Genomic DNA, 22837 nt, shown 5'->3' on the forward strand with positions numbered 1-22837 from the left:
AGCCATTTCGTGTAATTAATGTTGAAAACATCCTTGAAACCAAGTGGTTTCATAATAAAGGAATATGGGAAGAAAGCTCTTAATGATGACATGGATAGGGAGGTAAATATGAACTATTTTAATACATCACATATTAAAAATAATGAAAAATACAATTATCGTTAACAGCCCTGCCGATTAGACTCCCCACAGATATGATTACAGTGCAGTTGCTATCTCTTGAAATGAATAAATCACCATGATTCTTTTCTTTCTTGCATAGAGAGTATGAAAATAATATTGAAAAGATTCTGCTACACTTTCAATAGTTGCAGCTATATTGACTTTTCATAAACTATTTTTTACCACCTAATTGGGGAAAACACTCAGACATATTAGACAGGGTTCATAAAACTGATTTTTAATCCTGAAAACAGAGAACTCATCACCATGTAGGCTTAAAATAAAAGGGTTGATTTATGAGCCATACAATGAGGATTGATTTCAAAGATAAATTCTTACTTTGTATGCAAATCTCTAGTTTAATCAACTCTTTTAACACTCCTTGGAGAAGCAAAAGGATGTGGAAAACGTGCCTAAATAAATGACATACATGTGCCTTGAATATGCAATGGGGCAGAATCATCCGACCTCCAGAAATGCCTTCTCTGCTTCAACTGCATTGTTCCAACTCCCTGTAATATTACAAAATAAAGAAACTGATACTATACAATGAATAAAAATACAACCCCTTAATCTGTAGCCACTTCATTAAAAGGCAATAATTTAATTTTTAAAAGTGTTAAAAGTAGATTGATAGGATGCCCTCTCTAGACCAAGGGTGTCAAACTTGCATCGTTATGGTGACGTTATGTGACGTATTGTGACTTCCCCCCCCCCAAACCACGCGTGGGTGTGGCCAGCGCATGATGCATCCGGTCTGCAGGCCACGAGTTTACTATTGCTATTCGTTTGATTTTTTTTATTTGGAATAACAGAGTTGGAAGGTACCTTGAAGGTCTTCTATTCCAACCCCCTGCTCAGATAGGAAACTCTGCACCACTTCAGACAAATAGTTATCCAACATCTTAAAAACTTCCAGTGTGGGAGCATCCACAACTTCTGGAGGCAAGTTGTTCCACTGATTATTTGTTCTAACTGTCAGGAAATTTCTCCTTAGTTCTAAGTTGCTTCTCTGCTTGATTAGTTTCAATCCATTGCTTCTTGTCCTGCCTTCAGGTGCTTTGGAGAATAGCTTGACTTCCTCTTCTTTGTGTCAGCCCCTGAGATATTGGAACACTGCTATCATGTCTCCCCTAGTCCTTCCTTTCATTAAGCTAGTTTGACGAGTTTGACAGCCCTGCTCTAGAAGAATCTTAACACTGAAGGGAATGGGCAGTCCCCTCTCAAACCCAGACAATCATGAAGGATTTGTGCCTGGATTATTATTCATAGTTGATTGGATACTTTACTAATCTATAATTTCCTAACTCTTTTCTTCAGATAATTATTATTTCTAGCATGTCTTCATTTCCATGGAGCCTAGCACAACACTGTTTCCCAGAACAAGTTAAAAGACTTAAGGATGATTTCATAAATGGGCTGTATTTTCAGATTAAATAAGAAAAATTTTTAGCCACCTTGGAAAAAGTGAATTGTGGTTAGAGCCATGTTGTAGGAAACACATCAAGTATCTACTAATCTCAACAAAAATTTAAAAATAATGGCCACATTGTATCTCCAGGAAAAATATTTTTATATTTATATGTTACAAAAACACAATCTTTTCAAGAAACAGCTGTAAAAAATGTATGGTAATCAGAGGTGATATTTAGCCGGTTCTCTCCAGTTCGGGCAAACTAGTAGCAGTGGCTGCAGGAGGCTCTGTCCACCCGCCCCAATGCAATGCGCAAGCACTGCGTGCGTAGAAGGGTGTGCGCATGCACAGATGCAGCCTGTGCGAGTGAGGTGTGCGAGCAAGCGCACTCACATTTGCTAACCAGTAGGGAAGGTAAGTAAATCCCACCGCTGATGGTAATATATTTTAGTTGCAAGGACTTACAAGGACTTTCCTGATAAATTCAGGCTGAACATTTGATAGGATGAGAGGATGAAAGTTTCAAATGTGATAATTTGAAATCTACAAGACACTATTTTTATTGCCAGGATTGCCTGGAAAGAGATTTTGTCAGGGGTGATTAATAGTAGTAGTATTAATTGTCCGTCCTTCAGAACATATATTGGATGACTCAGATTTTATATCCATGGAATCTGTCTCTTTATTCACTGCCACAGCAGCTTTGATGAGACAGACTGCTATCTCAATCAATCTCGGATAAATTATGACATAAGATGATTGTGCGTCATCAAACTGGGGTTGATTTTTAGCAACCACACAGATTGATTTTCTCCAGGACAACCTGTCCCTAACTTGTTCCTTCAGATCTTCTAACAGCACATTGTCACTGTAACTGAGTGCATTCACCTTGCTGCTGGTCCTTTTCTTCTTCTTTTTCCTTTCACTTTTCCCAGAATGAGCACCTTCTCCAAAGAGCTACGACTTTATATATGTCCTAAGTTCTCACTAGAGGGACAAAGCCTCAAATGTTCCTGCTTCAGGGAATACCACTAAGGGCCTGGATACAAAAACATATGAAGAACTGTTGCAGGAATTGGGTATGGCCAATCTAGAGAAAAGAAGGACTAGGAGGGGGACATGATAGCAATATCCCAGTATTTGAGGGACTGCCACAAAGAAGAAGGGGGTCAACTTATTTTCCAAAGCACCAGAAAGCAAGACAAGAGACAATGGATGGAAACTAATCAAGGGGAGAAGCAACCTGAAATTAAGCAGAAACATCCTAACAGTGAGAACAATTAACCAGTGGAACAGCTTGCCTTCAGAAGTTGTAGGTGCTTCACCATTGGAGGTTTTTAAGAAAAGACTGGACAGCCACCTATCTGAAATAGTATAGTATCTCCTGCTTGAGCTAGAAAATATCCAAAGTCCCTTCCAGTTCTATTCTGATTGATTGATTGATTTGACTGATTGCTCACCCTATTCTGATTTTTGTAGCTATAGACACATCATGGCATTTGAATGGCTCTTCCAAGGCCTTCGTAGTTGCTCTACAAAGTACAAGTCTCAGGCATATTTCTAGACTGCTTGTTCCTTTAGTGTTGATGATTAATCCCAAAAGACAGATGGCATCTACTTCATTGTCATTTCTAAACCTGGTTTGCCATTAGTTTGACCTTCTCTATATTCTCTATTTTTTTCATCATTTTCCATATGTTTATTACTAGAGAACGATAGTAAAATTATTTTCTGCAAAACCTAATGCCAGAAACATACACTAAAAGTGGATTCTTTAAATCATTTACTGGACTCTCAGTACATAACCTATTATCTTATGTAGATAACATAGATCTGTGATAGCAAACCTATGGCACACGTGCCCAAAGTGGCACACAAAGCCATGTCAGCTGGCACATGCGGCATCATCCATTCCTCTTCCGGGTTATGCGGGCATGCGGGCACAATGATCAGCTGGCCTTTGTGCGTGCGGCAGTGCTAGAAACCGGAAGACCTGGTCTTGTTTTTTGACATGAGCATGTGTACTGGTCAGCTGATCATCGCATGCACATGCATGCCAGTTACCAAAAGGCTAGCTGGCCAGTGCGCATACATGCGCCGGAATCCAGAAGTTCATTCTCTGGCACGTGCATGCGCCCTGGGCAACTCCTCTTCCGGGTAGCAACCCTGATGAGCATGGGTAGGCACGCTCCCTTTTCGGCATCCATAGACATAGGTTGTGCATTACATCCAGCACATTAAATAAGCAAAACTGTAAGTATTTTCCCATAATAGATTGATATGGTTCTCTCTCTGGAGAGAGTGGTAAGGCTCTTAGTAAGACATGGGAAACACGTTTTACTATTTAATTTATGCACAAGCCATTGATCTAATCTGCAGCAAACAACCTAAGGTGCGTGTGCTTAATGATAAGGAGTAGGGACAATTTTGTGTCTGTGTAAGTAACACCCACTCTTCTTTGGACAGATAGCTTATCAAGAATCATTAATCATGCACAGCCATCCAATCAATGTCTGCTACAGCTTCAGGAAGTCAAGCTACCTTTTAGGAGCCACTAGAAGCCTTGAATTACAAGGTACAGAGACAGACATCGATTTTGACTTCTGCTTATTTATTTCCTAGAGCTATACAGTGACAAACTACCATTAATTTTATTCCATAAATCTTTAATATTTCTATTTACAGTGTGCTTGCTAAACTATAATTTTAAAGCTTAATGGTGCTTCACTTACAGCATTTCAGCTAAGCATGGATGTGTGTCTCCCCCCCCCCCCCCAAGTGTAGTGAATTTTGTGTTTTGTTTGGGGTAAATAACAGCCGCTGCTGGAAGCTCAGTCAAACGTACAGGTCAATACAAGTAAAATGGGAAATCCGCCTATGAAGATTATTTTTTTCATAGACTGCCAAAATGCATTTTAGTATAATCAGCATCTGACCTGAAACGGTACACTATATTTTGCATATGATTTTCTTTTCCTAGTACAGCCTCTCATCTCTGAGGAACTAAATGGTTTATTGGCCCAATATTGATAATATGACTGGGGTTATTAAATGTGTTTTCTGCCCACCCAAAGCCATATTCCTAAAGGTATTCTGTTGGAAGTAAATGCATTTATATAGTACTGAACACATATGCCAAACACAAGCTGTAAATATGTTTAATAATAATCATGTATATTATATTTCTGCAGAGCTGAGAGCAGTGGCTTTAAACCAAAATTCTACTACTAACCAGCATCTACCCCAAGTGAACTTGGTCTTCTGGAAGATCTGCAATTGGTGAAGGCTACCCTGTGGTGCGCCAGAACCCGTGAGAGAAAAGCTGTATGGTGCGCATGTGCACAGTGGCCAGCCACTCTTCTGGGTTCCATTAAGTGCATGCACACCAGACAGCTGACTCAGCATGCATGCACACCAGACAGCTGGTCAGAACCAGGGGTGGGTTGCTACCGGCATTACTGCCAGTTCAGCGTGCAAAAAATGTGTGTGTGCGCATTTGCAGCTAGAAAGGTCTGCACATGCATAGAACATTAGAAAAGGGAAAAAAACCTTAAATGTTTGCAATAAAGATTGTTCTGCGCATGTGCAGAACCAAAAATAAAGATAGCGGCGCCAACAATAGAACTGGTTCGGGGGCGCGGCAGGCCAAATTACTACCTTCTCATCCGAACCGGTCCGAACGGGTAAGAACCCACCTCTGGTCAGAACTCAAAAGAGAGCAGCTGGCCGGTGCACATGTGAGTGACAGAACTCGGAAGAGCAGCTGGTGATGGCGCCTGTGCCCAGAGAGAGAGGTCTATGTGTTACCTCTGCCATGCGTACCATACGTTCGCCATCACGGGTATAAGATCTAGATAAGACTAGAAGACCTCCAAGGTCCCTTCCAATCCTATTATTCTATGTTCTCTGATTAGAAAAAGGATTCGGTTTTCAGCTTCATGATTGGATAATCAAATGCCTAAAAAGAGCAGGAATCAGTAGAAAAATCAGAAGCTTTGTGCAAAGTTTAATGGCAGAATAGAACACAGTTGCTGGTCAGTGATGATAGACTGAGAGAGGTTAATATCAAAAGAGCAATCTTTCAGGGAGACTCACTATCATTACTAGTAATTATCATTGCACTGATTACTGTCAACAATACAAGCAATTGGGATCATCATCAAAAGGCAGCTTTACTTGGAAGGGTTTTCATCCTGTGATAATACCTTTTACACCCTCAAGCAACAATATCTCCCTATCCCAGGTCCTTGGGAAGGACTCAATAGGTAGACAAAAATGCCTATCAGTGCAAAAGGATCCGATAGGTGAACAAAGATGCTAAATCCCATCTAAACGTCTGGTTCACTGTACACCCAACCATAACAACAATGCAATATATTTTTAAATGTTCAGTTGACTGAGTTTCATGCTTAATGAATAAAAGATAATTTTATGTAATTAATTAATTAATTTTGTCAAGCATTTATAAGATAACAAATATAAGTATAATCATGATTATGAATACAGGAAATGGATACGAATAAGTGGGGATATACCCCTTACAGACCTCTTAAGAATGGGGTGAGGTCAACAGTAGACAGTCTAAGGTAGTGGTTCCCAATGTGGGGCCTATGCCCCATAGGGGGGCAATTTGATTTTTAATGGGGGTAATTTGAACCTTGTTTAAACCAAGTTAATGGCCTTTTCGGCTTACTCAGCCAGTAGTAGTGTTCACTTTTTGAGTAAAGTGAGAATTATAGGGGGGGGGGCGGGCATCAGGATTTTAAAGATGCTTAGGTGGGGCATGGCCAAAAAAAGTTGGGGAACCACTGGTCTAAGGTTAAAGTTTTGAGGGTTTGGGGATGAAACCACAGAGTTGGGTAGAACATTCCAGGCATTGATCACGTTGTTGCTGAAGTCTTATTTTCTGCAATTGAGTTTGTTGTGGTTTACATTAAGTTTATATCTATTGTGAGCACATGTGTGATAATAATGGTAATAATAATTGGAGTAAATGTAATTGCCCCAGCTGGGAGAAAGGGAAGGAAACACGGATAGGAAGGAATTGATAAGAAAGGTGGATGGGTGGAAAGCAACAATGAAGCAGATATTTAAAACTAATATTTTAATAAGCGGAGCCATTAAGGGGGGGGAGTAGCGATATTCCAGAAGTCTTTTCATTCCAACGGTCGTGGGGAGGGGCAGGTGCGAGGGTAGACAGAGATCGCATCACCGGTTGGGAGATGGGTTCGGCCGGTCATATGTCCCAACCCCCGCAATCTAGGTGGTCAGGACCTACAGAGCCAGGGCCTGAGGCTGATGCTATGCAATGACAGGTCCGTTGTCAACAAAGCTCCCCTCATTAACGACCTGGTGTCGGAAGGGGAGCCGGACCTGGCAGGAATTACGGAGACCTGGCTGGGCCACGAGGGAGGCCTCCCTCTCGTGGAAATGTGCCCACCAGGTTACCGCGCATTTCATCAGCCACGGGCACTAGGCAGGGGTAGTGGGGTAGCAGTCATTGTGAGGGAAGGTCTTGAGCCGAGACAGACCACTGTGCCACAGATAACCGGTTGTGAGTCCCTGTGTGTGAAGTGGGGCCCAGGGAAGCAGTTGGGCTTGCTAATTGTATACCTGGCTCCTTGCTATGCATTAGCAGCCCTGCCCGAGGTCCTTGGGGTGATCGCCGAGATGGCAGTTGAAACGCCTAGACTGTTGGTCATGGGTGACTTCAACTTGCCATCGGTAGGGGAGGCATCCGAAGCAGCTCGGGAGTTCATGGCTTCCATGACAGCCATGGACCTGACCCAAATAATTCAGGGCCCCACACATGAGGGAGGACACACACTGGATTTTATTTTTGTCTCTGGCCAATGGAGGAGTGATCTGGGAGTAGGGGATTTAGCTATCACTCCCCTGTCATGGTCTGATCACTCACTGCTCCAGCTCGACTTTCCAGCCGCTACTCCCCACCGCGGGGAGGTGGAACCAGATTGCCCAAGATGGTTCCGCCCCAGGCGCCTGATGGAACCTGACAGGTTCCAGACGGAGCTCGGGCCATTTCCTGTAGCCCTGACCCACACCCAATCGGAGGACCTAGTGGCTGCATGGAATAGTGCGGCCGCGGGGGCCTTGGACCGGGTGGCGCCTTTGTGGCCTCTCTTGCGGCAGCGAACCACCCAGGCCCCTTGGTTCATCGAGGGGCTGAGGGTGATGAAGCGCCACAAGAGACGCCTAGAGAGCAGATTGAGATCATCACGCTCTGAATCTGACTGAACTCAGGCGAGAGCCCATTTACGGACTTACCTTGTGGCGTTAAGAGTGGCCAAGCATCAGTATTGTGCCACTCTTATTGCGTCCGCAGATAACCGCCCTGCCGCCTGTTTGGGGTGACCCACTCCCTCCTCCAACAGAGGCCGTGGGAAGCTCCTCTGCAGGGCAGAGCAGAGGAATTTGGGGAGTATCTGCAGGACAAAATCGCTCAGATTCGAAGCGAGTTGGTCCCTACTAGTGGTCTGGAAGGGACGTCGGAGGCGGGTCCTGAGGTCCCATTCTGGGAGGAGTTTGACTCTGTTGCTTCCGAAGATATGGACAGGTTGCGTAGGCGACTGCGAGCCACCACATGTTTATTGGACCCGTGTCCCCCCTGGCTTGTACTGGCATCCTGGGAGGTCACACAAGGCTGGCTCCAGGAGTTAGTCAACGCTTCCTTGAGTGAGGGGTTTCTGCCGGCCGCCCTGAAAGAGGCGGTGGTGAGGCCCCTCCTCAAGAAGCCTTCCCTGGACCCAGCTCTGTTAGCCAACTACCGTCCCGTCTCCAACCTTTGCTTTCTGGCGAAGGTTGTAGAGAGTGTGGTGGCACAACAGTTTCTGCGCCACTTGGAGGAAAATGATTATCTGGACCCGCGCCAGTCCGGTTTCCAGCCCGGCCACAGCACGGAGACGGCATTGGTCACGTTGGTGGATGATCTCTGGAGGGCCAGAGATGGGGGTTGTTCCTCCATCCTGGTCCTATTAGACCTCTCGGCGGCTTTCGATACCATCGACCATGGTATCCTATTGCATTGATTGGAGGGGTTGGGGGTGAGGGGCACCGTTTTGCGGTGGTTCTCCTCCTACCTCTCTGGCCGAGTGCAATTTGTATTGGCAGGGGGGCAGAGGTCGACATCGAGGCCGCTCTCTTGTGGGGTGCCACAAGGGTCGGTCCTCTCGCCTCTCCTGTTCAATACATATATGAAGCCGCTGGCCGAGATCATTCGTGGGTTTGGGGTAGATTACCATCTGTACGCGGATGATACCCAGCTGTACATCTCTACCCCAAACCACCCCAACGATGCTATCGAAGTGAGGTCCTGGTGTCTGGAAGCCGTACGGATCTGGATGGGAAGTAACAGACTCAAGCTCAACCCGTCCAAGACTGAGTGGCTGTGGCTACCGGTGCCCTGGTTCAACCAGCTTACTCCATCACTGGCCATTGGGGGCGAACGTCTGGCCCCCGTGGATCGGGTACGCAATTTGGGCGTCCTTCTGGATACCCGGCTGTCCATGGATGACCATGTGACAGCCGTGGCCAGGGGGGCGTTCCACCAGGTTCGCCTGGTGCGCCAATTGCATCCCCTATTGGACCAGAGCACCCTTCGCACAGTCACTCATGCACTTGTGACGTCCCGGCTAGACTACTGTAACGCTCTCTACATGGGGCTCCCCTTGAGATGCACCCGAAGGCTGCAGCTGGTTCAGAATGCGGCTGCGCGGGCAGTCTCGGGAGTCTCTGGCTACTCCCACGTAACACCTCTCCTGCGCGGGCTACACTGGCTGCCTGTGGCTTTTCGGGTGCGTTTCAAGGTGTTGACCATCATTTTTAAGGTGCTCCATGGCACAGGACCTAGTTATTTGCGGGATCGTATCCTGCCCCATACATCCCTTCAGCCGATTCGCTCACACAGAGAGGGACTCCTCCGGGTGACGTCCACTAGGCTGTGCCAGCGGGCGACGCCTAGGGGAAGGGCCTTCTCTGTGATGGGCCCGACCCTCTGGAATGACCTTCCCCCCGACATTAGAATGACTACTGATCTCCGCTCCTTCCGTCAGAAACTTAAAACCCACCTATTCCAGCTAGCCGGCTTGGCCTAATTCCATCTTTCCCACCTCAGTTTTATTTCTAAATTTTTTAGGATTGGTTTTAGGATCTGTTTTTAATGTTTTTAATTTTTATAAATTCATACAGGGGTTGTTTAATTTGATTTTTAGCTATGTATATGATTGTTTGTATGTTTTTAAATTTATTCCTGTACACCGCCCCGAGTCCCTCCGGGGAGAGGGGGCGGTCTAGAAATTTAATAAATTATTATTATAATTATTATTATTAATAATTTTAAGAATCAGGAATCAGCAATCTGCATAATTAAACAAGATCAGAGGAAATAATCAGAACCCTGTTGAACTTCATTAAACCCAAACTGGCTGTATGGAGAGAAAGGCAGAGGTTCCTTTCATTTCATCTGTTTGAATGAGGATGGCTGGAAATAGTAGGGCTAATTCTTGATGTTCCTTGACAACCAGACAAGAGTTAAGAAATCCAGCCTCCAAAGAAAAAAATCCCACAGTTACAGACTTTTTAAATTTAAAATAGGAGAAAAAACTGCAAACAAAAATAGAAAAGCTACAGAAAATAAAAGAGAAGCTTGTTAAAAGGCTTTTTTAAAAAACATTCACTGGTATCTATGCATTCATCAGCTTTTCTGTGGAAAGCTTACAGAAGCAAGCTGTTCTGACATTAAGAAAAAGTGCAAGGTGTAGATAACAGTGGGAAGGAAATTGCAGGTATATTTCTGCATATGTCTCCAAACGTATGCACCTATGCTTGCAATTTTACCCTAATTAATATACACACTTTCATTTGGCACAGTATAATTCTTTTTGTGCACTGTTTTATGGTTGCTGAACTCCATGGGACAAAAAGTAGTACTGAACTTCAAAATACAGCAACCAAGATTTTTATAGGATGACTGACTTACATTGGTTACTAATTCACTTCCAAGCCAGATTCAAAATGTCAATTTTTATTTGTAATGCTTTACCTTTAGGACTTCTCTCATATTAATCCAGCTGAACATTAAAATCTGAATGAATGCTAAGTTTTCCAGGTAGGTCTTTTCAATGTTCCATTATTGGCAAGATTTTTTTTTAAATACTTTCTTTCTGGTGATGTCCTGCTTATAAAGCTCACCTAATACCCTTTGTGTATCTTTCAACTTTTAAGTTAAATACTTTCATTTTGTCAGGCATGTAATAGTCTTTATGTATTATATTGGAAGGATGTTGTAAATCATTTTTATAGATCATTGTAAATCCTGGAAATGTTTAATATTGAATAGCTTATTGATTTAAGTAGTTTTATTGAATTTTACATTGTTCTGTTGCCATATGCACTGTGTATCATCTCAGAATAAACATTACAAATGACACATATGGATAAATCTTTTCTAATCAAAGGGATTCATAACCAATTGTTTAATATGTGTTTCCAACAATAGTCTATGTTTTAATTAGCATCTGACCTCAAACAGATAGCGACTCGACTCAAAGTCTAATCAGCAAAGACACAAGGACATGAACTAGTTTTATTACAAAACCTAGAGTAATCATAAGCAAAAGAGAAAAACAATTGCTAACTATGTTCAAGTGGACAGATAGGTGTGTCCCCAGTTCCAAATCCTAATGGATTGAGTACGGAATCTCACAGGAAGGATTGGTACCTCCGCATTAGTCTCAGTGCTTGTAACTCTCACATTTAGTCTATTAATATATGCACCTAAAGTCTGCATGAGCATAAAACTGCCTATCTTTGGATCAGAGACTTCAGATTCTCAACAAGCAGTTATTTTTACTATATTTTTTATATTTTTTGGGACCACTAAGGGATGTTATGGCTCAATAGCTAAGATGCTGAGCTTATCGCTCAGAAAGATTGGCAGTTCAGAGGTTCGAATCCCAAGCACCGTGTAATGGAGTGAGCTCCCGTTACTTGTCCTAGCTTCTGCTAACCTAACAGTTCAAAAGCATGTAAAAATGCAAGTTGAAAAATAGGAACCACCTTTGGTGGGAAGGTAACAGCGTTTCATGTGCCTTCAGCATTTAGAGCAGCTCTGCTTGAATCACTGTAGACCACGGACGTGCGGTCAGGGGAGGCAGGGGAGGCAGAGCCTCACCGCTCTCATCATGAAAATAAAAAAAAGGGAAAAGGGAAAAGGCGTTGAGGAGCCTTCTGCACATGTGGTCCAGGAATGGGACCACGTGTGCAGGATGCTCCTCTAGCCTCAGCCTCCCTCCTGCACACATGGTCCCATTCCCCGCCTTCCTGAGTCAACATGAAGGGGACCGCGGAGCGTGAGCTGCGGTCCCGCGGAACGCGCTCCGTGGTCCCCTTCATGTTGACTCAGGAGTCAGGAAGGCGGGGAATGGGACCACGTGTGCAGGAGGCTGAGGCAGCTTCAGCCTCCTGCACATGTAGTTCCATTCCCCGCCTTCCCCTTCATGTTGACTCAGGAAGGCGGGGAATGGGACCACGTGTGCAGGAGGCTGAAGCTGCCTCAGCCTCCTGCACATGTGGTCCCATTCCCCGCCTTCCTGAGTCATCATGAAGAGGACCGCGTCTCGCGCTGATGACATCACCAGCCTCACCAGCCATAAACCTCACCGCACATCACTGCTGTAGACTGAACTGAAGCAGCCACAGCCTGCTTCCCCCGGGCGCCCAACGTTTATGCTGCTTGCACCCTCCCACATCCTATTCCCCATCAAAGGGGAGGTGGAAACACTTTCCTGGGGAAGGAAAAAGAAGAGAATAAGGGACTCAGTCAGGAGCAGGAGGGGATGGTAAGAAATAAAGCTAGCTATTATTTCCCACTTGGCTGATGAGGCTGGTAACCAACAATTTTTTCTGTGGAAAGGGAAAAGAACAAGACTCATAGTGTACTCATATGACTTCAATATATAGTCAGAGAGAGTAAAAAAATCAATTTAAAGATTAAATGTGAACCATTGGTAAGGATCATGATAATAATACAGCTGTGGCAAGAGGTAATCCTCAATTTACAACCACAATTGAGCCTAAAGTTTCTGTTGCTAAGCAAGGCAGTTATTAAGTGAATTTGGCACCATTTAACAACCTGTCTTGCCCCAGCTGTTAAACGAAGTTAAGTTAATAACATGGTTGTTAAATGAATCTGGTTTCCCCATTGACTTTGCTTGTCAGAAAGTCGTAAAAAGGGATCACATGACTCCGGGACAGTGCAACCGTCATAAATATGAATCAGTGGCCCAGCATCTGGATTTGGATCATGTGACCATAGGGATGCTGCAATGGTTGTAAGTGTGAAAAACGGTCATGTCACTTTATTCAGTAATTTTGGTCTACCTGTGTTAATTAATGCTGTTACTGTGACTTTTAGTATCACTTTTGAAGACATTTTATTTACAAGATGGCATGGCCTCAGGAAGTTGCTTTTCTGCAAACTTCATTAACTTTCAAACCATTCAGACATAATCCCAATCTTTGCAAAAAAATAATAATAATCCTGCAATGATAACAGCACAGTCATGAAAGAGAAATCTCCTTCATTGAGGATTCAAGGATTGAAGGATACCTAGAAGTCATTCAAACATTTTAGGTCTTAGTTACTACTATAAAGAGAGAGGCGGTGCAAAAAAAAACCCCCACCAAAAACCCACCCTCAACACAGCTGATAATAGCAATCAATGCAAGTCATCGCGCCAAGTGTTGGCATTTAGCTGCAAGAGGATTAAAAACTCCCCACGGGTCTCCTGGAGTGTTATATCCCAGCAACAATCTGGCAAGCTTGATTTGGAGAGGAGAATTTACAAAATTGTGATAATGATTTAGGGCAAGGATGGGCAACTCTGGCAACTTTACCACCTGCGGATTTCAACTATCAAACTTGCTGTGCCAGCCATGCATGGCTGGCTCAGTAATTCTGGGAGTTGAAGTGCACAGGTGGTAAAGTTACCAGAGTTGCCTAGCCTGATTTAGGGGAACAACCTCTGCTGAAGTGACCGCCAATGTCAGATGCTGAAGTATATTAACTAATCAGGCAATTAAACCCCAGAAAAATGCTGCACTGGGACTCAGCCATAATTGCCCCACATCCTATCTTATCCCCTTCTCTCTCTCAGGCTTGCCCCACAGAGGCCTCTCCTATCTTATCCCCTTCTCTCCCTCAGTCTAACTCGATGCAGGCTGGATGAATCATGCACTGGCCACACCCATGCCCAAGTGGCAGTTGGAACAGATTTCTTTTCAGGTGGGGAGGGAGAGTAGAATGTCTAACTCCTTAGCATCAGATCGTGCTAATAATAATATAAGAAATACTAATAATCTAATGGTCATTTTGAAAAATCCTTTCTTAGCGAGCACCTAGAAGCCAAGAGGAACATACATGCCAAATTTCAAGTTTGTAGGCTTTACGGTTCTGGAGATTTTGTGATATTGCATGAGTGGCATTTTGCTTTTATATATATAGATTAGGCAATTAAAACCCAGAAAAATGCTTTACTGGGGCTCAGCCATAATTATCTGGAAGAAGGGAAAGATAGTCCACCAGCCAATAAGCACCCAATGAGCCTGCTTATCACAATTAATTGGAATAATTAATGCGATCTATGCTAAATACCTTTATTGGAAACTTTTGGACTGGCTAAAAACACAGAACCTGTTGGCGGAGGAACAGTGAAGACTTTTGGGCAGGCTGCTCTGTGTCATATCCAAGATGATCTGATTGAAAAATATATTCAACCACCTCAATCAGCCCTTTCTGATCCATTTGTAGAGCTCAAGCAGATTTTTGACTCCATCTGTAGAAAAATCCCTTGGAACACACTCAAGGTATCTATAATTGATACTTTCCCTTTAGCACTTGCACATCACAAGAACGCTAATTTGGGAATGGGAAGCACTAAAGCCAGGCACCTCTTATACGCCGTGCCAACCCACAAACGAAATTGTAGTTTGGCCCCACGGTTTTTTAAATTACTATATTAATGAAACGGCAAATGCCTTAAGGAAGAATTTCATCTGCCAAAAGTGGCTAACAGACCTAGCCTGCTTTATGGAAATGATGCTGCCAGACACCACGCAGGCATTGGTATGCTTCAGAAGAGCCGTGAGTCCTCTTCTCCCTATCTGGAGGGAAAACCCATCGCAGATTAACTACAAGAACACAAAGGTCCTGCGTTTTGCAAAGGACTTTTTTTTAATCTGCTGAATCCTCAAAGGACACATAACTGAGTAGGTCTCTTTTTTGGTCTTTTTACAGTCCCCCAGTTTTTGTGCTATGTAATTCAGAGAAATGATACGCTAACAACTCCCACGCTGTTTTGAATGGTCAGCTTTTCAGTAGCAAAATGTGTGACTATAATGCTGCTGTTACATTTGGAGCAGAGGTGTTATTCAGCAGGTTCTGACCACTTCTGGAAAACCGGTAGCGAATATTTTGAGTAGTTCGGAGAACCGGTAAATACCACCTCTGACTGGCCCTGCCCCCATCTATTCTCTGCCTCCCGAGTCCCAGTTGATCGGGAGGAAATGGGGATTTTGCAGTAACCTTCAGCCAAACCGGTCCAAACTGATAGGAACCCACCTCTGGTCAAAATTGAAAAGAGAGCAGCTGGCCAGTGCACATGCGTGTGACAGAACCCGGAAGTGCAAATGGCGATGGCGCACGTGCCCACAGGGAGGGGTCTATATGCTACCTCTGCCATGCGTGCCATAGGTTCGCCATCACGGGTATGAGATCTCCTGCCATGGGCAGGAGATTGGACTAGAAGACCTCCAAGGTCCCTTCCAATCCATTCTATGTTCTATGATTAGAAAAAGGGTTCAATTCTCAGCCTCATGATTGGATAATCAAATGCCTAAAAATAGCAGGAATCGGTAGAAAAATCAGAAGCTTTGTGCAAAGTTTAATGGCAGAATAGAACACAGAGTTGCTGGTCAGTGATGATAGACTGAGAGAGGTTAATATCAAAAGAGAAATCTTTCAGAGAGACTCACTATCATTACTACTAATTATCATTGCACTGATTACTGTCAACAATACAAGCCATTGGGATCATCATCAAAAGGCAGCTTTACTTGGAAGGGTTTTCATTCTGTGATAATACCTTTAACACCCTCAAGCAACAATATCTCCCTATCCCAGGTCCTTGGGAAGGACTTAATAGTTAGACAAAAATGCTAAATCCAGTCTAAACATCCAACTGATTGTGTGACCATCCATAATAAAAAACATCTGGAGCATCATTTCAACACCATTGGCATTGACAAAATCACTGTCAGTCAATTGCAAAAGGACAATAGGTGAACAAAAATGCTAAATCCCATCTAAACACCTGGCTCACTGTGCACCCAACCATAACAATACTGATTTGGAGGGAGGGTTTATGAAAAAAAGTGAAGCACGGACGGTTATGGCTATGTGCATTCCGATATTTGCATATCCCCAAGGTATGGTACATCTTATCTTGTGTGGTAAACTTTACTCCTTTTAGAAATGCCAAATAAGTGGCCAACTACAGGTAGTTCTTGTTTAGTGACTGCTTCATTTAGCGACCATATGCAGTTACTATGGTTATGAAAAGCAACTTTGCAACCAGTTCTCACATTTAAAACCTTCAAAGGTCTGTAAACCAAATGAAAGCTGAAATAAGGTCATTAGCACAGATTTCATTTAGTATCAACTGCACCAACCCCAATTGTGATTGCTAAACAAGAACTACCTATGCATAAATTGGAATTATCAGGTGAGATGCTTGTGTTCCTGGGACAAGGACATGCAATGCTAGCTCTTAAACAAGGAATCCCTAACACAGAATTACAAACAGAGTATACCAAAGTGTAACTTGTTATTTATTAGTATCCCTCTTCTTAGCTCCTTTCAGGTTGAGCAGAAGAATCCTATGTGCAGCTTCCTTGGACAAATAAAGACCTCAAGATAATTCCTGGTGTTGCAAGGTTTGCATTTGTAACCTGTTGTTGGCAGCAAAGTAGATTATGCACAACTACAGGCCTTCTTTACTGTGAATGTCTCAGTGCCTATTGCACAGTTTGGTTTGCTCTTTAATGAAATTTGGGTCAGTGACCCAAAATAAACCTGGACTAACATTTTTACTCTTCATCTATACTTGAAAAGTATTGGTGGGACGTGGTGGCTCAGTGGCTAAGGCGCTGAGCTTGTTGATCAGAAAGGTCAGCAGTTCAGTGGTTCGAATCCCTAGCACCGCATAACGGAGTGAGCTCCGGTTACTTGTCCCAGCTTCTGCCAACCTAGCAGTTCGAAAGCATGTAAAAATGTAAGTAGAAAAATAGGAACCACCTTTGGTGTAAAAGTAACAGCGTTCCGTGCGCCTTCAGCATTTAGTCATGCTAGCCACATGACCATGGAGACATCTTTGGACAGCACTGGTTCTTCGGCTTTGAAACGGAGATGAGCACCGCCCTCTAAAATCGGGAACGACTAGCACATATGTGCGAGGGGAATGTTTCTAATTATTTCTAAAAATTACTGTGACTATTTTATATTTGCCTCCACTGTCAATAATCTATTAATTATTTATCTATTTATAAATAACATTACTTTTATGCCAGTAAATAAACATCATTAAAACCAACATACAGAATTCAAAATCAGAAAGCACATTTCCCACTGGATATTGTACAAAAATATACAATGCTTTTAGGAAGCATAGAGGTATTCATTGAATACAAAAAAAGATATTTAACTAATACTATAAAATGTATTACCTCATTTCAAATTCATTTTTATTCATTAACAGCCATGTTACATATTTCATATATTCAACATATGCTTATCTATTATAAAAATAATTTATAATCTTCCGTTTGTGGAATAATTTATTTGCATAATTTTCTAAAATGTATACCATACCATACTCCACTGGTTTTTTACAAATAAATCTTTATTTGTTTGCAAAATATAAGCAGAATACTAAGATATGTGGAAATAACAAAATTAAATGAAACAATCCTTAATAACAATCCGTGAACTAAGTGTCACGATGTTAAAAGGTTTGCTAGGCATGAACTGACTAAACTGACATTCAAGAGTTAAACTAAGAAAGCTTTATTGCGCAGGTCATAAAACAAAATGTTATCTGAAAGTGATTTATTGCGCATGCTTCACACATTCCAGAACTCATTCCTTTGTTCTTTGTCCGATTGCCAGGGAGCTGGCAACCGGAGCTTTTATTATCAAAATGTAACCAATTAGTTAGTTCTGTTTTATTTACTTTTATTATTTTATTATTAAAGTTTGTTTATTAATTAGAATATACTTCTCAAAGACTCTTATTTTATTTTCTTAATATCTCAAAAGATATGCTGAAGGGAATCAGCCCGGTCCATTGATCTCATATTTTCTCCAGGGTGTTTTTTCCCCTGACAACTTGGTATGCAGAGGTTGGTCGATGATACAAGCTGAGATGGCTACATTTTATGGCTGTATTTTCCCTTCGTGCTATCTTAAGATAACCGACTAAAGCTAATTAGCCATGTCGAAGAAGAGAAAGAAAAGAAAAAAACGCGGACATGGAAAGCGCTTGAAAGAATCTATTTCCTCAGACACAGAGAAACAAGAACCTTCAAACGTATTCCAGGAGCAACAAAGTGCCGAGCCAGATGTGGGGGAAGGAGCTACAGAAGGCAAGATCTACGGACTGAGGTCAGTAAATCTTCCTCATTATCAAGATACAATTAATGAACGGCAAAAGTCTAAACGGCAACTGCCGGCAGAGAAAAAACACTCCCACGCAGAAAGCAAACTTTATGAATCCTTCCCAGATACTGAGGAAGAAATGCAAAGCTATCTTGATAAATTAAAGCGTTTTGAAAAATATGCTAGGGAGGCGAGAGAATGCTTTAACGAAATGAAGAGAAGTAGGAGGAGCTCCCCCACTCCCAAAATGTCTGAGGACGCCATCTTTTCTTCAAAACAACAGCCTAAGACACACCCCACAGAGTTCATTGGTCAATCAGAACAAAGAGATATGTACACGTCACCGAGGTCACGTGATCCCTTTGAGTCCACTGAACTTCCGCACATGTATAGAAAGGTGAGGCAGCCAAAAAGTGAGGCTGCACTGCCATCTGCTGGCGGAGAAAAATTATTAGAGCAAAAGATGAAACAGCTACAAGAAAGTTTTAAAGATTTAGCTATGAGTCCTTTTGAAGCCAAAACTTTGCCTCCAAAGGTTAAGTCTTCAACACCCCCTGGTGGTGCTGAATCCTCCCTAGATGGAAAAAGGCAAAGCCAAAGGCGAATTCGAGGAAGCCAATTTGATGTTGCCACGCAAAGGCCAATGATGCAACCCCAGCATCCCCTGGTTCAACAACCAGCTTTGCAACCTGCACAACAAATTGTTCCAATGCACATTCCTCAGCAGGTATTCACAGTCACCCCCTTGACTGGTGAGTCCAAATTAAAGGAGTCAGGAGAGAATTATAAAGCCTGGGTCAGTGAAATTGCGCTCTTGCTTCGAAGAGAAGGCACACATTGCATGATTTTTAACCCTCCTCCTCAGCCATGGACACCTGCGATGAGAGACCTGGAAAACAGAGCAATCACGACTTTGCTCATGTCAATGGAAATTGAGATCCAGGGTATCTTTCCACCTGATGCAACTGCTCAACAAATTTGGGCTATTTTGGAAGATTGCTACAGGCCCGTTTCAATTGAATCTTCATGTTTGCTCATGTCTGAGTTCCATGGTTCGAAGTTGAAACCTGGTGAACGAATTGGTGGACATTTGACCAAACTGAAAAGAATGAGAAGTGAATTGAGACAAAATGGCCATGTAATCGATGATATCCAAATGATTAGCATCATCATTAACTCATTGAATTATGAATGGAAAGATGCTGTTGCAAAGATTAACTACGTGCCTATTGCTCAACGCACAGTTAACCAAGTTTGCAGAATTTTAGTGGAAGAGGAAGCTATCAAGTTAGCTACACCACATCTGCAACGACCCCCAGCATCGAAGGCTCCAGCCAGACGTCCCTTCCGAGGAAGAGGCTACGCTCCAAGGATGCCAAAATGCTACACCTGCAACCGTGTGGGACATGACACCCGGGATTGTCCCCAACGAGTTCCAGCTCCCGCCACGTACCAGCCCAGAGGAACAGACTCCAGAGGCAGAGGTAGAGGCGGAAGACAAGGTCGTCGTGGTCCAAGGCGTGATCCACAAGCTCCACTTGTAACACTGGCCATAACCAATGTTCCACAACCTGATCCAAAGTTCGACAGACGTCTTTTGTGGACTTTAGACAGTGGAGCAGCTGTGCACGTTACCCACAGAAGGGAACTTTTCACAGAGATGGGCGAACCAGAGCTCGAGTATCGAGAACTGTATTCCTTCACCAACCACACTTGCAAGGTTATGGGAAAAGGAACTATTTACATTGAAGAGCTTGATACACACATCCCTGATGTTTATTACATACCTTCAGCAACCAGTAATTTGCTTAGCCAAAGTCACTTGTCTAGAGAGTTAAAGTTCCAGGTTCACCACCTCGAAAAAGCAAGTTACTTAGTTAAAGATGGAGATATTGTTGCTGAAACCATGCTGATTGGTGGTGTTTATTACTTAAAGCCAAAGCCTAAAGGGCAAGCACAGGCAAGTATGTAAACTCCAAAAAGGCACAACGCAGACCCAGAGAGAGTTGCCCCAGAGAGAGAAAACGTTACTGTGCCAAAGGCTCCTAAAGCCAACAAACAGAGAAAACAAAAACAGATTGCTCAGAGCAAGCCTGAGGGTCCTCGTGAAACTGTTAATGTTGAGAATTCACTAACTGGTAAACCTTTGCATTCCAGGTGTATTCACAAGTGGCACAGACGATTGGGACATGCCAGTTTCCGTGTTCTTAGAAAGATGCCGGAGTTCGCAAAAGGTTTGGATCTAAAGGGGTGTAAGGTGTTTTTGGATTGTGCGGTTTGCAAAAAGGCTAAATCTACAGCACCCACTTGATGAACTTGGCCCTGTCCAATTATGTTATACACGAGGCTAGACCTGCTACAGCTACGAGAGTCCCCCCTCTCGCAGTTATGGCCTCCAGCCCTTTCGAGGGCCCACCTTGAGGACGGGTTCATTAACCCAGAGAGGTGGAGGAAGCGCTCGTTGAGGGGTTTTTTAATTAATTGTTTTTTAAAAATTGTAAGGGGTTACAGGGATGGGGGGGGGAACAAGACAGGAGGGATGGGAGAGCCAGGCACCTTGGTGTGGTCGAAGGAGGAGGGAGCGGAGTGGGGGAGGAGAGGGAAGATAGCATTTCTGTGCAGGGCTCTTTGATACCAACGGTCGTGGGGAGGGGCAGGTGCGAGGACAGATTAAGAGCTCGTAGTCGGTTGGGAGACCGGGGTTTTTGGTCATTCCCGGTCGTTTGTACCAACCCCTGCATACTAGGTGGTCAGGATCTACAGACCCAAGGCCTGAGACTGCTGTTATGCAACGCGAGGTCCGTTGTTAATAAGGCCCCCCTCATTCACGATCTAATTTTGGAGGGGGAGCCGGACCTCGCAGGAATAACCGAGACCTGGTTGGGCCACGAGGGAGGTTTACCCCTCGTGGAAATGTGCCCGCCAGGTTATCGAGCATTTCACCAGCCTCGGGCCCAGGGAAGGGGCGGCGGGGTAGCAGTGATTATCCGGGAAGACTTAGAGCCGAGAGAGTTCACCGTGCCACAGACATCCGGGTGTGAGTCCCTTGTCGTGAGATGGGGCCCAGGGAGGCAGTTGGGCCTGCTGATAGTATACCTGGCTCCTCGCTATACGTCAGCGGCCCTGCCTGAACTCCTTGAGCTGATCTCATCGGTGGCGGTTGAGACCCCCAAACTTTTAGTGATGGGGGATTTTAATCTGCCGTCGATGGGAGAAGCGTCTGAGGGGGTTCGGGAGTTCATGGCTTCCATGACAGCCATGGACCTGACCCAGTTAATTCAGGGCCCTACTCACGAGGGAGGCCACACGCTGGACCTTGTCTTTGTCTCTGGCCAGTGGATGAGTGATCTGGGAATAGGGGATCCAGCCATTATTCCCCTGTCATGGTCGGATCACTCACTTCTCCGGCTTGACTTCCCTGGTGCTACCCCCCGCCGCGAGGAGGCGGAACCGGAAGGTATTAGATGGTTCCGCCCCAAGCGCCTGATGGAACCAGATAGGTTCCAGACGGAGCTTGGGCCACCTCCTGTGGACCTGACCCGCCCCCAAGTGGAGGACCTGGTAGACGCATGGAATAGTGCGACTACCGGGGCCCTAGACCGGGTGGCGCCTTTGCGGCCTCTCCTGCGGCGACGAACCACCCTGGCCCCTTGGTTTACCGAGGAGCTAAGGGTGATGAAACGCCACAAGAGATGCCTAGAGAGTCGTTGGAGATCCTCCCGTTCCGAATTTGACCGAGCACAGGCACGAGCCTATTTGAGGACGTACCTTGTGGCATTAAGAGCGGCCAAACGTCAACATTGCGCCGCTCTTATTGCATCCGCAGATAACCGCCCTGCCGCCCTGTTTCGGGTGACTTGCTCCCTCTTGTTTGAGAGACCGCGGGAAGCCCCTTTACAGGGCAGAGCAGAGGAGTTTGGGAAATATCTACAGGACAAAGTCGCTCAAATCCGGATGGGATGGGCCCCTTTCAGTGGTCCAGTAGAGACGCCCGTGGCAAGTCTTGAGGGACCGCTTTGGGAGGAGTTTGACTCGGTTGCCATTGAGTATTTGGACAGGTTGCATGGACGTCTGCGACCCACCACATGTTTATTGGACCCGTGTCCCTCCTGGCTTGTACTGGCATCCTGGGAGGTTACGCGCGACTGGCTCCTGGGCCTAGTGAACGCCTCGTTGGGTGAGGGGTCTCTACCGGCCGCCTTGAAAGAGGCGGTGGTGAGGCCCCTGCTCAAGAAGCCTTCCCTGGACCCAAAGGACTTAGTCAATTATCGTCCAGTCTCCAACCTTCCTTTTTTAGCGAAGGTTGTAGAGAGTGTGGTGGCACAGCAGTTCCCACGTCACCTGGAGGAAAATGATTATCTAGACCCGCGCCAGTCCGGCTTCCGACCCAGGCACAGCACGGAGACGGCCTTGGTCGCATTGGTTGATGATCTCTGGAGGGCCAGAGATAGGGGTTGCTCTTCTATCCTGGTCCTATTAGATCTCTCGGCGGCGTTCAATACCATCGACCATGGTATCCTGTTGCACCGGCT

The 22837-nt window shown here is 44.5% G+C and overlaps 1 protein-coding gene across 1 annotated transcript in view; it reads right to left on the bottom strand.

Moving 5' to 3' along the window:
• Positions 1 to 422: 422 nt before the first annotated feature.
• CTNNA3 (catenin alpha 3) overlaps positions 423 to 22837 on the bottom strand; it is a 245297-nt gene continuing 222882 nt past the window's right edge. Inside the window, exon 8 of the mRNA XM_081956211.1 lies at positions 423 to 674. Coding sequence (XP_081812337.1) covers positions 576 to 674 — 99 coding nt within the window. The 3' untranslated portion in view covers positions 423 to 575. The remainder of the gene's footprint in view (positions 675 to 22837) is intronic.

The sequence above is a fragment of the Natrix helvetica genome, assembly GCF_964273705.1.
Source record: "Natrix helvetica genome assembly, chromosome: 5".
NCBI classification, from domain to species: domain Eukaryota; kingdom Metazoa; phylum Chordata; class Lepidosauria; order Squamata; family Natricidae; genus Natrix; species Natrix helvetica.